Genomic DNA, 25,864 nt, shown 5'->3' on the forward strand with positions numbered 1-25,864 from the left:
CGAAAGATCTCACAACTCCCTTCAAACGGCTCTAATCTCCCCTCCAAAGAATATCAATGGCAAGAAGAAGGTTGAAGATGGCTCCCACAATCAAAAAGATTGTTAAAACAACTTCTAAAGAAAACTCAAGAGAAAATCCTTGAAGAACTCAAAGAGAATTTTCACTCAAATCAAATCTGAAATTTTTAATGTAATTGTAATGTTATGTAGGGTGGCTGGCCAAGCCATATAAATAGGCCTTTCAAATGTTTTCCTAATTTAATTAGAACACTAAAACTACAACTAAAAAAAAACTCCTAATTATTTTAATATGGAAATTCGGCCAAGGGTCTTTTATTTGGGACTCTTGGATAAACATTTAAACTAAGTAAAATAAATAAATAAATAAATAAAAATAAAACTTTACAACTTGGGCCACTTTGACAATTTGGCCTGATTTTCAACTAAGTATGGGTGGATTTCTTGATTGGGCTTGGAATCTTCTTATTGGGCCTTGCCCTCAAGAATTTGGGCTTTTGTGACTCGTATCATTCCCCCCTTCCTCAAAAAGATTCGTCCTCGAATCTGAAAAATCAAATGAACTCGACTTTCCTCTATCGAACGGGACTAATGGCAATTGAGTCCACTGAAAAGAATAGCCATGAGATAGTAAATAGCAACGGAAACAAGCTTGTAGTCCAATCATAAGCATAACAGAACAGGTATAACGCATGTGAATGGACAGATTCAGATTACCATGCAAACAATCTAATTTACTCACCACTGCCTCGTCAAATATTTGAAACAAAGATGGACATGTTTTAAGGCATTCAGTCGTCTCACATTGTTCCCACAAACCATGAATAAATTGCGAGTAATAAATCAAATGGTAAACATAATCGTCACAAGTAGGTATTTGAAAAGATTTACATGGTTCACAGAGTTGCATAATCATACCATGCATTAATCGACGGTCTATAGATTCACTCACACATGCATTATCAAAAACAAGAATCTTTTTATCAACCATCAAAACAGATAGATCATCAATAAATAAAATAGGACAGTCAAGCATGTTTCGATCTAAGTGTTCATCAACACGATCTTTATCACTATCCGAGGAGTACAAAAGTGTTTCAAAGGTTTCAAGCATCTTACCTCGATAAGCAAAAGAATAAGGGTCGATTTTACCTTTTTCATTTAAAACAAACCTTCGTTCATCGGGGGCATAGTGTAGTCGAATCTCCGTTGTTGAGTTAACCTTTGTCAAATGGAACTCAAACTTCATGTACAACCACATAAACTGTTTAAGGCAAGAATATAAATTGAAAACAAATTTGGCAAATTTCGTTACCTTATTCTCCAAAACAGATTTGGACAAATTCAAGGATTTTACACAAGGTAAATCAAGAGAAAAACAAATCACGCTTCTTTTCGTAATGACTTTATCAACCACAATCGAAGAGTAACAATTAATCGGATCAAAATGATGGGATCTTTTAAGAACTAAGTCACCAAAAGTTTTATCAATAATTTTCAAATCTGCACTGGACTCGGTTTCTAAAATTTCCTTACCTCGCTTACCTTCGAGATCATGTAGTGTGATTTCATCTTTGCTTAAGTTGATCGTATGAAAGCGTCTTTCATTTGAGAGGTATTGAAGTTGAAAGTTATCTTTCGATCTTTCAGGAACCTGAAAAGTAGCAACACAAGAAAAATTCATATCTTGGTTAGTGGAAACATTCCTCACTAGCCTTTCCTCGTCTTTTTCTTTTGTTTCTTTTTCTAACTCATTTTCTCTTCTTTCTTCAACTTCTTTTTCAAATTTCTTTTCTGTTTCACATTCCTTTTCACTCTCAATCTCTTTTTGCTCTTTTTCATTCTCTTTTTCTTTTTCCTCACTTGTTTTAACAGAATTTCTCAGTTTGATTTGGTCCTCATGGACTTGTTCCGGAGTGAGCGGCACTAAGGTAAGTTTCTTTCCTTGATGCTTGAAAGAATACCTATTGGTACGACCATCGTGAGTGACTTTTCGATCCAGTTGCCATGGTTCTCCTAGCAACAAATGGCAGGCTTGAATAGGCATTACGTCGCACACAACTTCGTCTTGATACTTACCGATAGAAAAGGCAATGCGCACTTGTTGAGTGACCCTAAATTGGCCTTCGTTGCTAAGCCCTTGTAGTTGATAAGGTTGTGGATGCTTGGTAGTGGTTAAGCAAAGCTTTTCCACCATCGTCGTGCTGGCTATGTTCGAGCAACTTTCACCATCAATAATAACTCTACAAAGCTTACCTTGTACATGGCAGCGAGTATGAAAGAGATGTTCTCGTTGCTGCTCGCTCCTTGGTTTTGCCAAAGATGATTGTCCACGATCATGAAAATCATCATCCATTCTAGTGACACGTCGAGGGCCGCGCCTTTGGGGTTGGTTACCCCTATCTTCCTTAATTGGATCTCGATATTGATGTTTTTGATTCACTCGTACCTCATTCAAAGTAGTATTCAATGCTTGAAGTGTAGCATTTATTTGTGTGATTGCAGCAGTATGTCCATCTAACTGTTGTTGGACTTTCATAAGTGCATCATTATTATCACCTTTAGACATCTTCAAAACCTGTAAAAAATAAACACTCAACACTCAAAAATAAAAGTTAGCAAACCTCACCATTAATCACTCAAAAAGAAAATTCAAATTCTCAATGAGGTCAAATTCAATCTTGTGAGTTCTTTATCAGAGTTTATATCAACCAATTAGAGAGTGTGAACCAAACTACCAAAGAATCCTAATTTGCACTAGGATGCCAAAAACTGACGAGACACCAATTGATTCGTGTTGCACCGAGGAAGAAGTTGTGCACACGTTTAAATCCTACTAACACAAGAAACAAGAAGGTGTTAGATAACGTAAAGGAAGAATAAAGGTAAACAAATGAAAACCTACAGCTAAGAATCAATAAAAATTGCTGAAAACAGAAAACCCGAAAAACTGCGGAGTAACTTGACAACTTCGTTCGAGGTGTTCCCGATCTCCAAAAATCACGAAATTAAATCTGGAGTGTCCTTATATATTTAATTTTTGATCTGGAAAATTTGGGCACCAAATTCAACCCGCTGAATATTTTTTTAAATTTTTTATTGGATTTCGTCTTTTTTCAATTTTTTGACTTTTTCGACTTATTTTTTTGCGGGAAATATTTTTGTATATTCAATAACAGTGCCAAAAATATGTATGTAAAATTTCAGATCAATAAGAAAATGTTTACCCACTCAAATGAATTTTTTTTCAAAAATTTTTCTGGGTAAAACTGCTGTTTGTAATTTAAAAAATAGAGATCAGTTTAGAAATCAACCAAGAACACCCAAAACGCCCAAAATCTGATACCAAATGATACGGGGTTGCGCGCGGACCAAGATCGAGTTGCCAAGTCACGGGAAACTCCTACGAAAACCCTAAACAATTAGATCTGAAACGAAACAGAAAATTAAAAGATTAGATTTTTGAATTTTCAGATCTGAAATAAAATCCCCAAATCAGCAAAGAATCAAATTGAGAATAGAAATAAGTGTTAGGGTTCTTGAAACCCTCAAGGAGATTGTGATTCTGCCCAATTGAACACCAAGATAGTTTTTCCCAAATTTCGACAATCTAATTTCACCCAAAAAGAGTATGGAAAAACCCTAGAAATTGGGGATTTTTGGGCTGATTCCTTAAGATAGAAAAAGGCTGAAAACACAATAAGAACAGAAAATAGATTAGATAATGATTCAGCACAAATAGAAATAAAGAAAGAATTGACAGTAAGAAATTAAAAGATAAGTCCTAAGAAGCCTTGAAATCTCGAAAGATCTCACAACTCCCTTCAAACGGCTCTAATCTCCCCTCCAAAGAATATCAATGGCAAGAAGAAGGTTGAAGATGGCTCCCACAATCAAAAAGATTGTTAAAACAACTTCTAAAGAAAACTCAAGAGAAAATCCTTGAAGAACTCAAAGAGAATTTTCACTCAAATCAAATCTGAAATTTTTAATGTAATTGTAATGTTATGTAGGGTGGCTGGCCAAGCCATATAAATAGGCCTTTCAAATGTTTTCCTAATTTAATTAGAACACTAAAACTACAACTAAAAAAAAACTCCTAATTATTTTAATATGGAAATTCGGCCAAGGGTCTTTTATTTGGGACTCTTGGATAAACATTTAAACTAAGTAAAATAAATAAATAAATAAATAAAAATAAAACTTTACAACTTGGGCCACTTTGACAATTTGGCCTGATTTTCAACTAAGTATGGGTGGATTTCTTGATTGGGCTTGGAATCTTCTTATTGGGCCTTGCCCTCAAGAATTTGGGCTTTTGTGACTCGTATCAGTTTTGTTTTGTTTTTTTTTAATTATTTCATGTAAGGTTTTTTTAGTTAATTGCATTAGAGATCCTCAATCTATGACTTTTATTCTAAATTGATTTCTAAATTATAGATGTTAGATTAATCAGGTTATTTTTATTATTAAAATTGTTAATTTAACTGTTAAATAACATGTCAAATTTTATGTGGCATAAAGTTTTAAAGAAAAGTAAAATGTTACCTTAAAACTAAAAATAAAGTAAAATAAAAAAAGAGAGGGTAAATGAAAAGCTTTTTTAAAAGCTTCGAAAACCTCAAAACCAAGATTTTTTACAATATTTATTTTATAAAATTTTTATTTTCAGTTACGCCAAATAAGATTTGACATCTCATTTGACAGTTAAATTAATAATTTTGAGTAAACGAAAGACTTTTTTATATAGCCTCGATAGTTTGATGATGTAATTAGAATGTTGTTGATACCAAGGTACAACAAGGAGGAGATATGGAGGAGGATGTAGTGGCACTGATGGAGACCGGTTCACCCAATCAGGGCAAAGAGCCGGAGATTACAAAGAATGAAGGAGGAGGAAGTATGAAGACTGGATGTTGAAGGTAAGTTGGCAGAATATAGGCAATGATGTTTGAAAGTCGAACCTTTTTTCATCGTCTTGGTATATTTATAAGCGAAGTTTCGTGTAGGATAACATTAACATGGTAGACTTGCAATTAGGTCACCATTATAGGTCGCATGGGGCGGATGTCTTCAATGGGATCAGGATGTCTGCGACAAGACATATCTTGTCATTTGTTTTGATCCAAGGTACGGAGCAATTAAACCCGCGTGGGGTTTTATGACCAAAAGGATCACATTCCTAACAAAATGTTGGGTGCCTCGAGGAACGGATGGTTAACTTCCTTGAAAGGTTTACCTTTCACCTACTCAGGTGGTTGAGATGAAAAATTAGGCTTCTAGATACCTCTCGATTTATAGCGGGTAGAATGTGCCCCTCAAGTGGCCTTTCGTTCTACGATGTGTTGCCATTCATAGGGAAGGTATAACAAATATAAAATTTTGGACCAAACAATCTGGGAATGTATGGTGCAATCAACTCTTTTTTAAAAGGGGAATGTATGAGACCAATTTAGAATAGAAAGGCTTTAGTGATATAACCTTAGTAGTTAGAATGATTTGAAAGGGTTTTTTTTGGAACAATGATTATTCTAACTTAGGCTATCCTCGACAAAAGTAAATACCCAACTAATAGGCCACAACTTAAGGTTCTAAAAGGAGTTTTTTATTAAGCATAATGACCTATTTGCCCATCCAACTTTACAAAAAAAATCATTTTAGCCTTCCATTTAGATTTTCACCTTTTTTAACCCTTAAATTTGTGCTTTTTATCAAATCACCAAAAAATGGAGAAGTTACATTTTTTTTAATTTTGTTGACATGGCATACATATAGATTGTCAGCATGTCAACATTTACTTAATTTTTTAAAACTTAAAAATATTATTTTTATACTTTTTAATTATTTTTTATATTTTATTTAATATTTTTTTGAAATTTAAAATTTTAAAAATTAATTAAATGCTAACATGTCATCCAACATGGCAACCCATGTGTTTACTATGTAAAAAAAAGAGTTAACTTTTTCATTCATTTTAGGGTGAGTTGACTTGACAAAAAAACAAGTTTAATAGCTAAAAATGACGAAAAATTAAATTGAAGGCTAAATTTTTTTTTATAATATTGGAGAGTTAAATAAGTCATTATGTGTTTTTACTATTCCAATTTAATTTATTTTTTAATAATAATGTGAGATGAAAAGGCTTATAGATAACTTTGACTTTAATTTTAAGCGATTCAAATAAAAATTAAATGAAAGTAGGTATCTTATTTTCATTAATATTTATGAAAATTCAAATAAAAAATATATTTAACTTCGGAGGAAAATATGCATGATATAAAACAGTAATCCCTGAACCCAATGGGTCATGGCCCAAATAGTGTATACTATATTGGCTCGAAATTAATGTGAAAATGGCCTTACATTTTTGTTTGTGTGTTGGGGTTTGTTTATAAATAATTGCGATAATATATATATTTTTTTGGCCTCACCATTAAAATAATTTGGAGGGTCAGATTTAGCTCAAGAAAAAGGTGAAATTGATAAAATATGTATACAAAAAATTAAGTATTAAAAAATGGCTTAAATATAAAAAAAAAGTATATAAGAGAATACAAAAAAATCAATTAAACCTTTGTATTAAATTAACGCCTATTAAGTCCATGTTGTTAATTAAAAAAATCAATTAAGCCCTTCGTTAATAGTTTCTGTCATTAACCGTTAAAATAAATTGATGGATCAATCATATGGTGACATGTAACTTCTTGTTTAATCTAATATTTTTCCCATAAAAACGATTATAAATAAAAAAATATAGAAAAATATATTAAAAATATAAAAAAAAAAGATAAAAAATATAAAAATTACTAAATATTAGAAAATATTAAAAAAATGAAAACTAATATCAACTTATAAAAATTATAAAGAATTTATAAAGAATTATAAATATTATAAAACATCTAATAAATTCTAATAAATTATTAAGAAAATTATAAAATTAATAAAAACATATTAAATTTCTATAAAAATCATAAACAAGAAACATAAGTATAAAAAGTATTAAAATTGATATAAAGTTATAAAAATTATAAAAACTTGAATTGAACTTAATAATTAGGTTGGAATGATTAGGCCAAAATCGGCCAGGATATCAGTTCAGAGAAAGCCATTAGACCAATTGACTTGGGATGGTTGATTTTTTTTAATTGAACTAGACAAATCAGTCGAACTGGCAAACCAATGGCCTGATCAGTTGAACCAATTGTCCAATTTTGAAAATCATGATTAGAATATTCCATTCTTGCATATTCTACTGGTTGGATAATGAAATTTTGGTTTGAAAAACTATTAAAAAATAAAGAATCAGTTCAACCGCCTGGTTCTTAGGTCAATCGATCTAATGGCTCTCCCTAAATCAATACCCTTGCTGATTTTGGGCTAACTAGACTGATTCAAGTTTTTATGATTTATTATAAATTTTATAAGTTTATATCAATTTTAATATTTTTTAATATTTTTTATAATTTTTTACAATTCTTTTATTATTTTTTAAAAATTCTAATACGTTTTTTTAATTTTAAAATATTTTAAATGAATTTTATAAAAAAATATAATTTATTATAATTCTTATCATTTTAATAAGTTTATATCAATTTTAATATTTATAATATTTATAAATTTTTTATAATTTTTATGATTTTTTATGGAAAAAATATTAGATTAAACTAGAAGCTACTATGTGTCACAATTTGATTGGCCTATCAATTTATTTTAACGACCAACATGGTCAATAATAGAAACCGTTAACAGAAGGGCTTAATTTATTATTTTAGTTAACAGTAAGAGCTTAATTGGGTGTGAATTTAATATATGAGTTTAATTGATATTTTTTTTTATTTGCTTAAAAGCCTTTTTAACATGTAAACCTTAAAAAATTATGACATGTCAAAATATTTGAGGCTTACTAATGGAGTTAAAATATTTCACTGCTAATATGTATTAAATACTACCTCATATCTAAATGTATTTTTATTTAATATAAAAATTATTCATTAACAGTCACAAGTAGTAAAAATAAGAAATTTTTCTTTATTTTCTTTTACAAATTTAAAATAATTATTTCTACCAAACCATCCTTTATCTAATAAATTGTCGGAAACAAGTCAAAAGGCTCCTTTGAATAGACGGTTTACTTTCAAGATAATATATTTAATTTTTTTAGTTTTATCTCACACAATAATATCGTTATAGTATTTAATTTTACCACTACCGTTAATTTTATACTAACCGTAGATATAAACCTACCAACCATCCAAAACAATCCTAAAATTAAGTGATTTCCTAGTGATAGAATCTTATTTATATATCATCAAATTTGCAGTCTAATTAATGGTACAACTAAAAATAATCTCCGGCTATATTACATGTAACATCTCTTCCACACATTAGGTCTTATCATAAATCACACAATGATTTATATAGTTCCAGCCTTATTTAGTTAAATCAACTATATATAACCATATTCACAATTACTTCTCAAAGTTTTGAATCAGAGTACTAAAATTATTAAATATTATTTAGCACATTAAGGGTTTTGGATCCTTCTTCTCTCCGGTGGTCCGATAAATAATTCTGTCTCCACCTCCATCGTCTCCTCCTCTGTGCTGGTTGACCATGGTGATGGGTTCATCCCACACTGATATAAAAAAAAAAAATCAATTATTATATTAACTGATAAGAATAAGTACATATATATTTAATGTAATCAAATTCGTAATCAGTATATCAAATATAAACGTTATATATACCGTTTGTCGCAGTTTAGCATTTTCTTCCTTGAGACGTTTCTCCTAAATGTTCAACCAAGCATTAATAATTGTATGTTCAAAGTTAAAAAATACTAATATATCATTCACAAAAAGGGTTAAGAATTATTTGGAGTCTAAACTTGGTAACAACTCTTACATTGAGTCCTAAACTCTTTTTTTTCAAGTTAGTCCATGATTTGGATAATTGTTTCCATATTGAGACTTGAATTAGGTAATTGTTCCCACATTGTGACTGAAATGCTTTTTTTCAAGTTAGTCCTCAAACTTGACAATTGTTCCCATATTAGAGCTTGAACTTGATAATTATTCCCATATTGGGACTTAAACTTGGCAATTGTTTCCACATTGGAGCTTGAACATACTCTAGGGTTTTTAAGGAAATATTAGGGGCTAATTTGGACTAAAAAAAGTTAAGGCTCCCAATGTGGTAACAATTGCTAAATTCAGTGACTAACTTGGACAAAAAATGTTTAGACTCTAATGTGAGAACAATTGTCAAGTTCAAAGACTAACTTGAACCAAAAATAAATTTATGCCTCAATATAAGAGCAATTACCAAGTTAATGGGCTAATTTGGACAAAAAAAATTTAAACCTTAATGTAGGAATAATGTCATGTTTGGAACTAACTTGGACAAAAAATGTTACCAAATTTAGAACAAAAGTGATTTAACCCTTACAAAATTCATTGATTTACCTCTTGCTTTAGCTTCTCAATCTGCTGGCGAAATAAGAGATTCTGAACACAGCAAAACCAAGTGTTATACATATCACCACTAAATAAATTTGAACATATATGAATGCATGTGAATTTTTCTTACATATATATATATATGTATAATGTACCTTTCTTTCCCTTATCCTGCTTAAGCTTTGTTCCAAATTGGTTTCTAACTGATTTAGCTCGTTAAGAGAACATGGCTCCAATCCTTTTCCCAATAGTTTTCTGTATTCAATTCAACACAAAATTTTACTTTAGTTTCTCCAAAAATTATAAAATTAGTTTTTAGTCTCAAAAATTTGTAATTAAATTCTAGTCTCTCAATATAAAATTTTCAACTTTTCTCCTAACTCAATTGGATCAACCGAGTTAAACCGTGTTCACCATGCATACGAGTTTGAAAGCTAAGGACTTAACTGTTTAGAAATTTCGAGTAATTCAATCTTCTTTGCCATGCTTTGAGCATCTTCCTTCACATTCTTCATGCACAAGTTCAATGATCGTTAGTTGTTGAATGGTAAGCAAGCGATCAACAAATAGGCGTATCACTAAAAAAGAAAACGATCAATGCTTCATACTATGTAATAATAATAATAATAATAATAATGATTCATACTAGTTCATGGGAGGAGCCTAAATAAGTGTACATATATATGCATACAATGACGTATACTAAAACATCTTTGTATTTATGAAGAACAAATGAAAGGTTGAAAAAAAAAATCCAAATTTCATCTATATTTGCAAAGTGTTGCAAAATTAGAACAAAGCAACCACATTAAAAATTTATTAGATAATTTTTTTCATACAATTATAATATGATGGGATAATAATTGAGTGTTATGTTTAAGGTATCAATATAGGGAGGGGATAATAATATCAAGAAATTTTTATAATATTAATAAAGTACAATCTTAAACTCACACATATATACACAAACACTTAAATTATCAGACAGATAACCCCTACGAGTGTATTTTGTGTCTTGAGGATGAGGTGAATATCCTATTAGTAACAAACCAAATGTTGAGGGTTCAATCATGCTAGGTTCTGATCATATTTGTTCTTTTTTATATAAGATATCTAGAACTACTCATTGCCCCTCTCTAACTCATAAATAGGAAGATAATATGCTTCAACGTACTCGAACTTACGTACTCCTACATTAGCAACAATAACTATACCAATCGAACTAAAACTCAATCAGTTGTTAATTAGTGGAGATTGGCTTAATTACAACAATCAATGCAAAGGGCAGAGTTAAGGTACCTGCGTATTTTGGTCTACTGCAGCTAATTTGTTGTTGATTCCAATATTATCCTTCTCTCTCTTCTCATACCGCTCTATGGTTTTGCTCATGCTGACACATCATCTCCAAACACACCACAAATTAGTGAACAATAATGAATGAATGCATAATGAAGCTAATTGTTGCTTTAGAAGGCAAAAGTGAATTCTATTTGAAGAACTTGAAGCTCCAAGAATGGCGTCAAGACATTTATAAAGGCAAAAATAGTTTGTAGCTGATATAAGATTAAGGCCATTGAATCATATTCCTGTAAGGGCATGCACCCATGCCATGAATCATGAACTTCTAAAAAGTAAAAAATTAAGCTACATTTTAATTAATCTCATTGTCGCAATTGCTTTTGATATCGTAGAAATCAATTTTATTGTTCATCTAAAAAAAATGGAAAAAAAAATTGCAATGTACTTAATAAAGAAAAAACTGAGAGAAAAGAAAATAGGAGATATATCATTTTTCATCTTAATGCATAAAAAACAATCATTCCAAATTGGAATGACGAGAGAAAAAAATAACAGAGAGGGGCATGTCAGTTCAAAATTATGTGTTTTTCAACTATTTTATTTTCTTTACTTTTATTTTTCAACTCTATCAAGTAATTGATGAAAAGAAATTTAAATTTTCTTTCAAAATTTCAATATTTCATACCAAGCACACCTATGAAAAGAAAAATTATACTTTCATCTTTCTATTTTTTTTATCCCTTCAATTTTCTATCTTTTCGATTTTTTTTTCACTCTACCAAATAAAACCAAAGAGACGATGCTTAGATTCAAAATGAATTATGAAGTCAACCAGCTCTCTTGCATTTATTCCGTTTAATAATTATTTTTTTACTTTTCTACTCTTTCCTCCCATATCTCTAATTTTTATCCACCAAGCACACAACTCAAACATGGCATATCAAAGTATCTTTCAATGTAGAAGACTAAAATAAAAATTGTAAGACTAAGGTATGTTTATTTTATGAAAAATTACTTAGAAAAAATGTTTTTAGCATTTTGATTTTATATAAAATAATTTGGTCAACAAAAATTAAGCGAATAAAGTTTGTGTGTTTCATAAAATGCATAAGTGATTTTTTAGGAAAAGAATAATAAGTTGATTTTTATATAAAAATTAATTCAAATAAATTAAATATTAATATATTATTATAATATTTATTTTTTATTTTTAAAATATTTAAAAATATTATAATTTTAATATTATTAAATATATGTCAATTTTATTTAATCATATAATAATAAAATTTATTAATGTAGTTAATACAATTTATTAAATAAGAGTATTTGTCAACTTTCATATGTAACAATCCGCTCATACATATATATATATATTAAGATATCATTTTATTTTAAAATAATAATTTTTTTTGAAAATTTTGTTAAATAATAAAAATATTTTTACACTCGTCCAAACACCTGAAAATATCAATTTTAAACAAAGAGATATAATTTGTGAGGAAACTAAAACTCCTCCATTGTCAAAGATAAACCTCCATCCCTATCATATACGAGTTGAATAGGGAAAACCCACATTTCTTCCTAGAATCATGTTAAAATAATGTTTTATATTGAAAACAACATCAACAAAAAAGGGCTAAATACTTCGGATTTAGTAAAGAAAAATAAATTGTCTGATGCATGCCTAGACTAAAGCACTGCATTATCTTCGAAACAATCTTTCCAGCTAGAATCTTTTTTTCTTTTTTTCTTTTTTTTTTCAAATATTCCTTTTGGACCACCATCTTTCTCTATGTTTTTCATGGAATTACGCAGTAGTGCTTTAATACATACATATACCTCAAACTTCGGGCTAATCTTCCTATTGCTTTGGGAGGGTAGTGGGGTTGGGCATCATCACCATGGCAATTGTTGTAAAGCTAAACTAAGCTTTGATACACACACAAATATAACCAATGTCCATAAATATACCACATAGAAGTAAGGTTTGCATTCCTGAGTGTAATATCATATATAGTTTGGAGAAAATTACCAACAAGTGATCTTCAAAAATTTCTTTATTGACCCTTTTTTCCCCTCAAAACAATAATAAACTTGTGCAAAATTTTATATAGCAAGTTCAGAGTTCATTCATAGAGATATATAAGAAAATGCATTGAAACTACTCAGTTTTTATATTTTTTTTTCCTTCATTCATTGGGAACAAAATATCATATGATGAGTACAACGTGAAACAAGTTCCCACATATCTAAAGCTGGTAGCTCCACTAAATCTTGGCTAATCTCAAACCAGAAGACTTAATCTATAACTTTTTTTTTTAATAAGTGAAACAAAAATATTGATGAGACTCAAATTTCAACATTAAATTTATAACGTTTTATTTATATTTATATCTAGGAATTTCCAGCTCCTAAGAGTGATGATTTCATGTAAAATGGTGAATGCTATAACAATCTAAGGCTCATCCTCAATAAGGCTTCAACAGGATGACAAGTGATCCTTCTAAAACTTTAGAATATCTCTAGAAAGCCATGTGCAAGATCAATCCTGAGCTTATTAGATGTTCTCTGTCAAACGGTTGTATAAATACTAATAAATTAAATGTAGTAATAAGATATATGGTACTTTAAAGTTTAAACTCTAAATTTAACCATCGAAAAAAAAATAACTTTTATGATGATCCAACAGCATAAAAATATCTTCTATCATATAAAAAAACTTCAATTATTGATGGTTTTTTACTTATTAGTTTTAATTAATCATGAGGTCTCAAAACAACCACGATTGTTGCTAACGCTTAAAACAAGATAGTGGATGTACCTTGTGAAAAAAGCAAATTATTTCTCTTGTAATATATATGAAAATTTAAACCATTTAGACACAAAATACAAAGTACAAACACAGTTCCTGCTCAGAGGAACCCCTAAAACAATCAACAGGCTTCTAAATTTCAACTTAACATTTTCCCTTTCTCTTTTGGTTTAAAACTCAAAGTTTTTATGATTTTTTTATATTTTTCTTGTCAAATTTACTGTTAACATTATATTTGTCTCTTTCAATAATATTACCTTCAAAAAAAATTTAAACATACATTCTCTTTTTAAAATGTAATATAGGTTATCACTTCACTCAATATTTTTTCTTCTATCAATTCAAGTTTTTATTACATAGGCAGAATCAAACTAGAAAGCTTCTCATAAAATCAGCTAGCTATAATTGTTTCTCATAAAATCAGCTAGCTATAATTGTTTCAAAGCTACAGCTTAGGGTAAGTCAGTTTCCATATGACTAAATAGTAAACAGTAACCAAACTGAGTATATTTGAACCCTAAAGACCATGACTTTAGTTTATCTCTCTTTCCATGACTTTAGTTTATCTCTCTTTCTCTCTCAGGATTTACTTTGAACATGAACATCAACTAATAAGGAAAGCCCCACCAGGTACCTGGTTAGGTTTGGTTTCAATAAACCATAAACAAACAGTCAAAGACCAGGTACCTTCTGCTACAAAGCCTGAAATAAGCAATGTACTCATAGTACTTGCCTATACATGGTGCTAGCCTAGTAAAGCGGGGTCCATAATCAAGAAACAAGTCCAAGTCTAATTCACAGATTTAATTAACATAAATAAATAAAAGAACCATATACTGATACTTAAGTACGTTGTAAATGAAGAAGAACGCACCTAGAACTAGAAAACTCATAGAGTTTCCCTCTGGGAGAGAAGATAATAAGTGCAACTTCAGCATCACAAAGCACTGATAATTCAAAAGCCTTTTTGAGTAATCCATTTCTTCTCTTTGAAAAAGTCACTTGCCTGCTTGCTGCATTTTCTATTCTCTTCATCTGTGTTTTCCCTCTCACCATATTCTCTTTTATCCTACAACCAAAATCCCAAAAAATAAAGAGGGTAAATTGATTGAATCCTAGGAAATAACTACATACAGAGAAAAGGGTTTCCAGAAATAGAAAGGGATTAACTGAAAAATCTAATCAAATTAAGGAACTTCAGAAAAAAAAAAACCTTCCTTGAGCTCTAGTTTATGCAGAAGAACAAGATTTGCTGAGGATTTTTTACAATACAACAGAAACCCTAGTTTTTGCAGATGAGAAGAAATGAACTGACCAATCAGTTTACCTAAAAGAATCTCCTTTGGAAGCTCTATTTGTAAAAAAAAAAAAACGGAAAATATATAAAGTAGCGGACAAAGGTTTGTTGGAAGTGAAGAACCTAATCTCTTTCTTCTTTTGGTAAAACTAGAAGGAAAGAGGCACATTCCCAGAAAAAGAAAAACCAGATAATAAACATTTGTTGATTCCATAAGTGGTGCAAGTGGATGCACCAGAAATGTATGCTCCATAATGTAAGTTTATGACACCTGTATTGTTTTACCGACAACCTCCATGCCCGGTGTCCGCTGATAGTAGCAGTGGCCAAGCGTGTTATATAAAAACCGGGAAAGACACGGAACATTTCTGTCGGTTGCATGCAAGAACCGGACACTCACCGGACGCGATTTTAAAAAATATTCATTAATGGTGGGACCGTACAAGTTAGGGGGACACGTCTGCATCTCCGTACAGATAGCAGAGGGAAACAACCAACAGGAGATTGACACTTCATTCGTTGGAGTGTTATCAGTTGTTAGGCTGGATTTTCACGTGGCTGCTCTTTGTTTGGTTGATGGATTTAGGCTCTCGGAGGGCCTCCTTTTTCTTTCTTAAAACATGCTCTCAGTACTTGTACTTTAAACCAATTTCGGATTTAGTCCTAGTCCTAATTCAATTATTATCTTTTTTGATTGTTTCAATCGAAATTTCTCAACTTAAACAGAAAACGCTTATGATTTTAATGATCGAACTGTTAGGAAGACTTTAGTTTTAACTTTTTTTAAGTGCAAGGACTAATTCATATATTTTATCAAAGTACAGGGGCTAATAACAAATTTTAACCTTCATTTTACTTTTATTATTAGTTCTTTTTTTTCTTGTAGATTGAACCAAGTGGTGGCGCACTATTGGATACTAGGTTTCTTTAATAAATATGTGTTTGAGTTGATGAATTGTTTAAATGCGAAATGTGGTGGTGTAGGTCAGTGGGTGTGAAAGGGACCACATCTTTGAAATGAGACCTTCAATTGACGGTGTTAAATGGGTACTTTGAATGGCTCTAGAGTCTAGATTACTTTGATGCCTTAACTAAGCATAGTTAACCCAATTTTTTAAAAAATAAAGTACAAATGTTTTAAATAATATTAGAGATTAGGAAAACCATAAGTTTTGTCCATGATTCTTCACTGACAAATATGTATAAAAAATATGTTTTTAAGATTATTATTTAGGGAAGGTGGAGTTGGCGAATGTGGAAATTCTCAATTTTGAGTATGTATATTTTTATATAAGGATTACTTGTTAGAGTAGAAAAATGAAAAATTGGAAATGCATAAATATGAAAATGTATAATTTTTCTTTCTATAATTATGTTTAATACGAAAGATGAAAAAATAGAAAAGTTCTCATGTTTTTTTAAGTAAATATTAGATTTTAAAAATTATAAATTTTAAAATCCAAAATTTAACTCTTATGAGATTGGACTTGGATTTGCCCAAATTTAAACCCAATTTTTCACTTGTTATCCAAACAAAGAATTTGGATTTTCAAATGAAAATCCAAATTTTTTTTACCCAAATCATATTTTCAAAGAGACCATTAAAAAAATTTTAAATCTTTGAAGAATTCTAATTAATTGAAAAAAAAAGAGTTATTTTTATAAAATTTTTACCTTTAAAGTTGTGTAGATTATTAAGCTGAATTGTGAGTGAATAAAGCTTTATTCGGAGATAATATGCAATACAACCTCTTTGCACATGTTATTATCATTGAGAGGGTACGTATTACTTCAAAAGAGCGACCTGATATGTCCCTCAATCTTTATAACTATATTTTAACTATTAGAGTTGTGTTAACCTAATAGTAACAAATGATTATATTCTCCTATATTTAGTGAAAAAGAGACCTAAGAGAAAATATTGAATCTATAATTGGTGAAGAGAAATATAAGCATAAAAAGGATATAAAGAAAAGTGAAAAGGATAATCACCACTGTAAAAAAAAAAAGTTACTCAATTCCCTTTTCGATAATTTTTATGATTATTTTAATTATACATATTTTTTAGCAAAGAATTGGATACAAAAGGTAAGCCTGTAGTTGTTACTTTGGATTTAAATGGCGGAAAATAAGTCTATTAGAAACAAGTCCTGAACTATAAATGTTTACACATGATGTTGAACGTGAAAGAATAATTATTCATGAACAAATAAGAATCTTCACCATTAGTAACAAATTGGTCAATTGTTGGAAAGAATTAGAGGGTTTCACTCCACAAACAAAATCAAAACAATTTACTGTACTTAAACGATATAGATAATTCTAAGGTTAATTTTGTTTCTTGTAATGATAACATGCCACAAATTTATAACAATGAATAAAAAATAAAAATAAAAAAAGAAATAAAATCTTTGAAAAATAATTTGTATCAAGTTAATTTACGAAAAAAAATTTATTATGGGTGTTATGTATGTTGGAAATATACTACTGTAAACAAACTTGTTAATCATTGTGTCATAAGAGAATCATTACTTTAAAAGTAATTTCATCTTTATCGGTGTAATCGGAAATAGATGTCACCCCCTAAGGTTGACACTGTATTTCCAAATTTGTACACTTGAATGAAGAAACTCGGAGCTCAAAATGATTGCTCTTCTCATAAAAGTCGAGAAATAAAATGGAAGAAACTCGGGTAAACCATACTAGGTTCAATTCCCAAGAAATATTAGAAGGGTCACAAACGGTCCCGCTTAAAACCTAATCTCCTAGAATATCACACTAATGTAATTTAGTAAAACACCAAAATTTTTTAGAGAGCAAGAACGGGAGAAAAAAGAGAAAACTAAATTTTCTTAATTTTTTTGTGTTATGAAAATTGGGTAGAATAATCTACTATTTATATTATTTTCAAAAGGGATAAAAAAGTAAAATAGTACTGATGGTTTTAAAAAATAATAGAAGATTTTCCTCAACAAAAAAATATTCAATAATTGTTAAGAGGATTTTCCTGGACCGAAAAATATTCTATAACAAAAAGATATTTTGAGAAGATATTTTTAATTTTACGTACGTTATCTCCACAAATATGGACTTTTTAGTAAGTAATTGTAGCTAAAAAAAGCCTCTTAGGGCAATGAAATTTGAAACAAACACTATCTGACATATCTGCTATAATAAAGCTTAGTTTAAAACATATTATTTATTTGATATAGAAAGAAAAAAATCTTGCTTGGTAAATACCTCCAATGCCCTAAGTTATGGTAATATTGAATTAAATTTCACTTATGGTAAAAAATTGATTCTAAAGGATGTTTGACATGTTCTTGAGATAAGAAAAATATGGGTTTTTTTAATAATTGTTATAAATACATTATTGGTAAGTGAAGTACTAGAAACAAGGACAATGCTTGGATCTAGCTCAGGCTGTTGTAGAATTAGACTGGGAAATCCTGATCTCTTTCGTACAATAATCATTCACTCACTATTTAAGGGTACCCCTCCCATGTGGTAAGTAAAGGCACGCCCTGCCCTCTTGGAATGATTCTCATTTGTACTAAAATGAACAGGGAAATTAAATAGACCATCCAATCCAACAGGTAACCTACGGTCCTACATCAGACCCCAGCTCTAGCTTGGTGCATTAGAGATATGGGCTAGAGAGGGCTGAATCTAGACCAAGGTGGTCATTGAAAAATGGGTTCCAGAAACAGTGGAAGCCCCATACTTCAAACACATAGAATAGTTGGTGTGACTTCCAATGGGCTTGTTATTTCTTATAGGACTAGCAGTCTAGCATTAACTTGTTCCATTTTATTTTTGGTGTATTAAAATTTAAGGAAAAAAAAAAGAGAGTTATGCCAATGAGGCGTTTGTTGTGTTTGTAAAAGCAATAGTTGGGTAAATTATGTATATCTTAATTAGATATTCAATTTAATCTTAAACATTAACTAATAGCTTATAAGGTAGGTTGTTTTATGTTGTTTAAATTTTACTGTTCCTGTCAATTGGATTAAGAATTAGTTAAAGTATTGGTTCGAAAGAAGGTATTAGACCAATGATTTATAAATTGATACGAACCGGTTGAACTAGATTTTTTTATTTAAATATATTTTTATTTTTCATGAATTTCTAATGATTTATTCAATTAAATCGGTTGGTCAACGAATTAGTGGCCTAACTGGTTCGACTACAATCTAATTCTGAAAACTTATTTTTTTTTTATATTTTTCATGTCTGTTTTATAATTTATATTTAACGTTTATTATTATTTTTATGATCTTTAAATTTCGAATATGTTTTTTTTTTTAAATGCAATATATATTATTACTACTTTTAATACTAATTAACAATTGTCATTATATCAAGAATTTAACTTCTTCTTTTTTTATAATTTTGATTCATTTTATATTTTAATCAATAGATCACTGGATGTGAAAGTGTGGAAAAGTTATGGCATGGAAAGGGAAGCATATATTGTTATCAAGGATTTTGGAAAGAGGAGATGGTGATGGTGATTGAGCATAAGAAACAAAGGGGCAACATTTGGGTATTAAATCGATGAAATGAAAGAACAGAGGCGTAGAGCATGTTCTCTCTGGTCAATTCCCCCCAAAACGTCACTGTCTACTTTGTCAGTGTCCATCACCCGACCAAGGTTTTGGGCCTTCTTTCATATCCTTTTATTTGACTTCATCAGGATGTATACGAAGATTTATACGTAACACAAGGTTAATTCTTATTTGCTAATTATTTTTTACGTTAAGATTTGAATTTCTTCTATAAGTTAAATTTTAAAATTGACAATTGTTCCTGTAGAGTCTGAACTAAGTAATTAATTGTTTTTACATTCGAGTTTGAATTTTTTTTTTTAAGTTAATCCCTTAACTTAATTCTCATATTAGAGTTTGAACTTGACAATTGTTCTATATTGAAGCTTGAACTTTAAGATTTTCAAGACTAACTTGAACAAAAAAAACTTCAAACAGAAATAATTGCCAAGTATAATACCTAACTTGAATAAAAGATAATTCAAGCCCTAAAGTGAGAAGTTGTCAAATTTAGGCCCTAAAAAGTGATTAACCCTACACATATGAAAACTTTGTAACTCCACTTTGTGAAGTTTTTAAATCTTCGTAGATCTTTTCAAGGTTGCCTTATATATCTAATTTCAAAAATACGTTTAGAATATAAGAGATTTAGACAAAAGTATAAGGCTCAATAATTGAATTCATATAAAAAATTAGACATATTTAAAATATAGGTTGAGTTTGAGCTCTAACATTCAAGGCATGAGCCTTATTTAGCTCTTTCTTATTTGGGTTAATGTACTATTTGCCCCCACAAAGTTACACCCAATTATCACTAGTGCGTCGAAAATTGTTTTATCAATTTGGTACTTAAAGTTTTCAATCCGTTATTATTTTTTCTGGCCGTTAACAGCCTTAAAAAAGGATGATGTGACTCGCTGAGAGTGTGACACGTCACACAAACTTTATTTTTCATAAATAAATTAAAAAACATGAAAACTAAGAAAAAAATATAGAATTATATAAAAAAAACCAAGAATTTTAAAAAATATATTTTTTTTATTTTTTTTAAAATACAAAAAGTTTTCAAAAAATTTAAAAAAATCTTTTTAAAAAATTAGAAAAAAATATATAGAAATTTATATAAAATTTTGAGAAATTAAAAAAATATATATTTTCTGTTTAAAAATACATAAAGTTAAAAGAAAGTGTGAAAATACAAAACAAGTAAAAAAATCAGAAAAATCTCATTTTTTTAGAACTAGAAAAATATGGAAAGATTTAAAATATTGAAAATATTCTTTTTTCACTTTGCCCATAGTGTAATATATTTTTAAAGATTTTGAATTTAATAATCAAATTTAAAGTTTTCCACATAAAATAAAGAAAAAAAAACAACCAAAATTTTTTAAATTTTATATTTCCGTTCAAACATTTTAAATCTTTCCATATTTTTCTGATTTCTAAAAAGAAATTGAGATTTTTCTGAATTTTTTGGCATTTCTTTTTGTAATTTTGCTCTTTTTAAATACTATTTTTAATAGAAAAATATTCTTTAAAATTTTTGGAAATTTTAAATAACTTTTCATATATTTTTCCTGATTTGTTAATTTTTTTTAGATTTTTTTGAATTTGTTTGACAAGTTTTTTATTTTATCTCTTTTTTTGTGTTTTATGTATTTTATAAAATTAAATTAAATAGTTTTTAAATTCAGGAATTTTTATATAATTCTATTTTTTTCTTATTTTTAAAAAAATGAGATTTTTTTATATAATTTTATATTTTTTAAATTTATTTTTGGAAAATAAAGTTTCTTTTTTATTGCTTAAGGATGCCTTTAACATTGTTTGGAATTAAAAATATATAAGAAATAGCTTTTGTTAACGAATCTTGGTTGAGATTTGGGTTCTTATGTTTAAGTTTTTATTATGTGTGGATTTTGTTCAGATTTATTACGGGAAAAGAAAACATAGAGGAAAGCTGAATTGAATTGATTAAATTTTGAAAACAACTAAATGCCTTGTATAGGCTTACATCTTTTAACACTCTCCCTTGACACTAATTTACTTAATTTTCAATATACCGAGCTGATTGTAGAAACTTTCAATCTTGTTGCCACTCAAGCTCTTTGTGAATAAGTCTGCAACTTACTCTTCGGTCTTAACATGTTACAACTCAATCTCATTTTACAACACTTTTTCTTTGATGAAGTGATAATCAACCTTCACATGTTTAGTTCTTGTATGAAAAAACGAGTTCTCCACCAAACGTATTGCTGACATCTTGTCATAGAACAAAGGATCCTTAAAACTCTTAAAATAGGACTCTTACCACCATTAAGTGGATATACATGTTCAAGATACCAAAACTCTGTCCAACCTCTCCCAAAGCACCTCAAACTTTTAAGCAACCCTTGTAGTGGCTTTCAACACCAGTAGAATATAAAACACACGCGACCTCCATCACAAAATCTTGCATCAACCATACTTAAAAACTAAAGCTATTACTTTAGATTGCTTTTGATTATCCTTAATTATTTAATTAAAAAAATCAATCGATTTAGAGTTGAATTTGTCTTCTACTTATGACCGAAAACAAAAGCTAATAACCGACACGATATGCCACACCGACAAATTAGAAAAACTGCATCATATTATATTGTTATTTTAGGTGGGTAGTTGGAAATTGTTTACAAAAATCTTACTTTTATCTTTTGTGGGTTATCCTCAAAATCATGACTTTCCACTTTGAAGGTTCGTATAAATCGTAATGTTAGAGAAGAATCAGGCAATGTAGGAAGATAACGAGGAAAGAATCAATGGATATCTTAGAATATTATTAACATTATTGCTTTTAATAATACTGTAGATTTTCCTATCTTGACAAGTTAAATCAATGTGTATTTTCAACCATACACGTATATGTAATTGGAGAATAAATTAGTTTTATTTAAGCGTAATAATAAAACAATTTTTTTTTAATTTGATTCTTAGTTAAATTTGATTATTAATATTTAAAAAAATCAAATCATATATATAATAGCTAACACATTCATTTTTTTAATGATATTAGTGCGACACCCTGAATATCAATCCATGTATATTTTATGCTGATATAACACTATTTATCTTATTTTGTCACGTCACAAAATAATTTAAAATTTTATAAAAATATTCAAAAAAATATAACAAAGTTAAAAAAATAACATGAAGTACATGTGGATTGCCATGCAAGTTATCATGTTTAAAAAAATAATAATAATAAAAGGACTAAATTCTAAATGCATGCAGAGTATAGAGACTTGGAGCATATTTTAACTTTCAACAAGTCATATCTAAGTTGTACATATGGTAAGTACAAATGTATTTAAAATTTAATCTATATATTTAAAAAATACCACACATCAAATTTGATCTAAAATTAACAACCAAGTTTACAACTAATTTGATGGAATGACCTAATTAATGTGATATGTATACTTTGAGGGTTCATTCGTAAATTTTAAAATAGTCATTTTTACTTGTCTCAGGTTACATTTTAATCATTTATGTTTGAAATGTTATGTTTTAGTCACTTATATTGTCGTTTTGTTTCGAAATGGTCACTCTGTCGTTAAGATCTGTTATCTCCCAAATGACAGTCTGACGTGGTAGTTAAAATGGGGTTTAAATACCAACGTGGATGTTCAGCCAAATAAATAAATAATTTTTTTAATTTAATTAATTGAATTTTCTAAATTAATTAAAGGAAAATATTAATTTAGTTTCCTGTAATAATTAAATTAATCCTTTAACTGAAAAAAAGAACCTTTGATCTCCTTTTTGTTTTAATTTTCGTTTCCATTTTGACTGAAAAAACCATTCATTTTCATAGTCATCTTTATTGAATCAAAATAATATAAATCAAATTAAATGCTTCATCAATCGGTTGGATTTTGGAAGAACAAAGGATCCATTCAATAAAGGGTTCAAGCATGAATTATAGTAAATAATGGATTTTTTTGGTCTTTACCTGAGTTTTGGGTTAATATATTATGGTTTTTTTTTTTTTGCAACAAGACGGTCAATCTTTTCATGTTTTTCTGTATTTGTATATGGATAACGGACATGCTTCATTTTTGTTTATTTGTGTATTGTGGGCAACCACAATAGCAAGCAGGTATAGATGTTGGTGTGTCATTTTCTTCTTCTTCTTCTTTATCGTTATGTTCTTCTCTTTTTTTCTCTTATGGTAAAAAGAAAAACTCAATTGTTGCTTCTTTTTTAACCGGAAAAGATTAAATTTTAGGGTAAAATTTTGTATTATGTTTTTATAAAAAAAAATTAACTTTTCTCATCCCAACTGGACATCCATGTTAGCATTTATTATCTATCACGTAGGATTATCATTTGGGAGGTAACAGATCTTAACAACAAAGTAATCATTTCGGAACAAAATAATAATGTAAGTAACTAAAATTTAACATTTTAAACATAAATGACTAAAATATAATTTAAAACAAATAAAAGTGACTATTTTAACAGTTTAACCAAACTATAAATAAACAAGTAAAAAAGAAAAACAACATAAATAAATGAATAGTGTGGTGAGGTGTGGTCCCCTGACGTTGGGTGTCGCCTGTCACGATCTTAGGTAGGGGAATAGGACAGAGTTACAGCTGTGACGTTGAACCCACTTCTACTTCCACCACCACCCCCAACGCCGATGCTTCTTTTTTTTTGTTCTTTTCTTCCTTTGGAATTACGTCATTAACCTTCTATCTCTTTTGCTTTTGCTTGGGTTTTTTTTTTCATTTTTCTTTCAATTATATCTAACATTTTTATTTCTTTTCTAATGATCTTCTTTTTAATTTTTCGTGCAATAATCATATATATTGCTACGATATTTGACTATTAACATATTTGTTAAGTTCTTGATTAGCTTCATCTTCTAGAAAATGGGAAAAGTATTTTGGCATGAATATTAATATGGTTTTTGAATAATATAATTGAATTTGTTTTGGTTTTTATTTTATTTGGATCATTTTAACTCTTATATTGCCTGTTTGGGTCCGATAGATCAAATAATTAAGCTATTACATCACAAGTAAATTATAACTGAAAACAATTTAGAAAATGAATTGATTAATTGGACTAAAACTTACACATGGTGAGACTTGAAGACCTACACATTTAATTTGAGAGAGTTTGGACAAAAATATTAGGCTCGAAAAATGGGTCTAGGCAAAAAAATAAACCCATTTAAAATATGGGTCAGGCTTGAGCTTGAACATTCAAGGCTCGAGCTCAACCCCGTCAAACCGATTTTAAGTTTATAATACTTTACATTAGGTTATTTTTATATATTATGTAATTTATAACATAATTTTAAAAAATAAACTTTGAATCATGTGTGTTGGCCTGATAGCTAGGGTGTTCACCGCCCAAGTTGTGATTTGAGTTCAAGTCGCGCTAGTCACTTTATTGTTAAGGCTTTAGGCTTATATTTTAGATCGGACTTGTAACTACTCTATAACTATGTCAAGAGTGCTAACCCCAATTGTATGTTTTAGTAGTTTTGGGTAAAATGGAAGGTACATACAATGAATTAAAATGCTAAACTTATAGCATCAATACAACTCCAATCAACTAAAAAATGTTTCATCTCGTCGGAGTTTATGAAATTGACTCCCTAACCATGAAAATTTAACCAACTTTCCATCCACGTCTAACTTGTTTCTGGGGGCATACACCTGACAATCCAACAAGTAAATCGAGAATCGTAAAACCACTTCTTCTAGTTATAGAGTCTCCATTGATCGAAGACCCATCAATAGAGCTACATGTTTCGGCTTTATCAAGGTTACGCCTCAGGAAAATCAAAATTATAGGGATCGAGCCTCCATCTTTCAACGAGAGAAGAAACAAACTCCGACATTAGGTTGAAGTAGCAGATTTGACTAATAGTATAGAAACTAACATCCTTTAAGTCATCACGGATTCACGCGTCTAGTTATTTTAAAATCTTATTTTTCATGGCCCTATAATGCTCTTTTCTGATCCATTGTTGTTGTAAATTGAGTAGCATGTCCTCCAAATCTCATTAAGGAGTAGGCCATCGTAAATTTTTGGATTTTGGTTTTAAGGATTTTTTTTAAGAAGATAAATAGATAGGATAATTAGGGTATGTAATATGGACTTTTGGTTTTATGGTGATAAATAAAATAAGTAGAATGAGATTTTTTTTTGAGGTTTAGGGTTAGGGTTTTATTGGAATTTTTAAATGGATCTTGATGACTACAATTTTCAATCCTAAGGGAATTGTGAAATAAATCTTAAATTTAAGCAGGCCTTAATACTATAGGTGGGATGCTTTTAGAATTGGACGGTAATTGAACTAGTCAGATTAATAATTCGTTGGTCCGGATCGATTTAGATGATTTTTAACTTAAATTAAAAAAAAATTGTTAGAGAC

General features: G+C 29.3%; 1 protein-coding gene and 1 long non-coding RNA gene across 4 annotated transcripts; one reads left to right on the plus strand and one right to left on the minus strand.

Moving 5' to 3' along the window:
- Positions 1-8,302: 8,302 nt before the first annotated feature.
- Positions 8,303-15,277, minus strand: LOC107963688 (agamous-like MADS-box protein AGL19). 3 transcript variants are annotated; one of them, XM_016900115.2, is made up of 8 exons: positions 15,156-15,277; positions 14,462-14,656; positions 10,776-10,866; positions 9,924-9,985; positions 9,632-9,731; positions 9,483-9,524; positions 8,766-8,807; positions 8,303-8,653 (listed from the first exon to the last, which is right to left on the minus strand). In XM_016900115.2, the coding sequence occupies exons 1-8, from the start codon at positions 15,263-15,265 to the stop codon at positions 8,543-8,545; spliced, it is 753 nt and encodes a 250-aa protein (XP_016755604.1). In that variant the 5' UTR covers positions 15,266-15,277; the 3' UTR covers positions 8,303-8,542. The 3 variants fall into 3 exon arrangements, with proteins under 3 accessions (XP_016755604.1, XP_016755606.1, XP_040961582.1); XM_016900117.2 differs by lacking the exon at positions 15,156-15,277 and adding an exon at positions 14,915-15,102; XM_041105648.1 differs by lacking the exon at positions 15,156-15,277 and adding an exon at positions 14,903-15,102.
- A 3,131-nt stretch (positions 15,278-18,408) lies between these two features.
- On the plus strand, positions 18,409-19,742 carry LOC107887961 (uncharacterized). The gene is made up of 2 exons (XR_001681221.2): positions 18,409-18,480; positions 19,305-19,742. It is a non-coding gene; the product is annotated as an uncharacterized lncRNA (long non-coding RNA).
- The last annotated feature ends 6,122 nt before the right edge of the window (positions 19,743-25,864 follow it).

Source organism: Gossypium hirsutum, chromosome A03 (assembly GCF_007990345.1).
Source record: "Gossypium hirsutum isolate 1008001.06 chromosome A03, Gossypium_hirsutum_v2.1, whole genome shotgun sequence".
NCBI classification, from domain to species: Eukaryota; Viridiplantae; Streptophyta; class Magnoliopsida; order Malvales; family Malvaceae; genus Gossypium; species Gossypium hirsutum.

Bases quoted from the DNA above. Each gene is read 5' to 3' on its own strand.
- LOC107963688 (XM_016900115.2), bottom strand. From the start codon at position 15,265: ATGCAACCGACAGAAATGTTCCGTGTCTTTCCCGGTTTTTATATAACA. The intron at 10,867-14,461 runs GTGCGTTCTTCT...ATGATGTGTCAG, and splicing joins TATGAGTTTTCTAGTTCTAG to CATGAGCAAAACCATAGAGC. The intron at 9,732-9,923 runs GTTAAGTCCTTA...AATTGAATACAG, and splicing joins TTACTCGAAATTTCTAAACA to AAAACTATTGGGAAAAGGAT.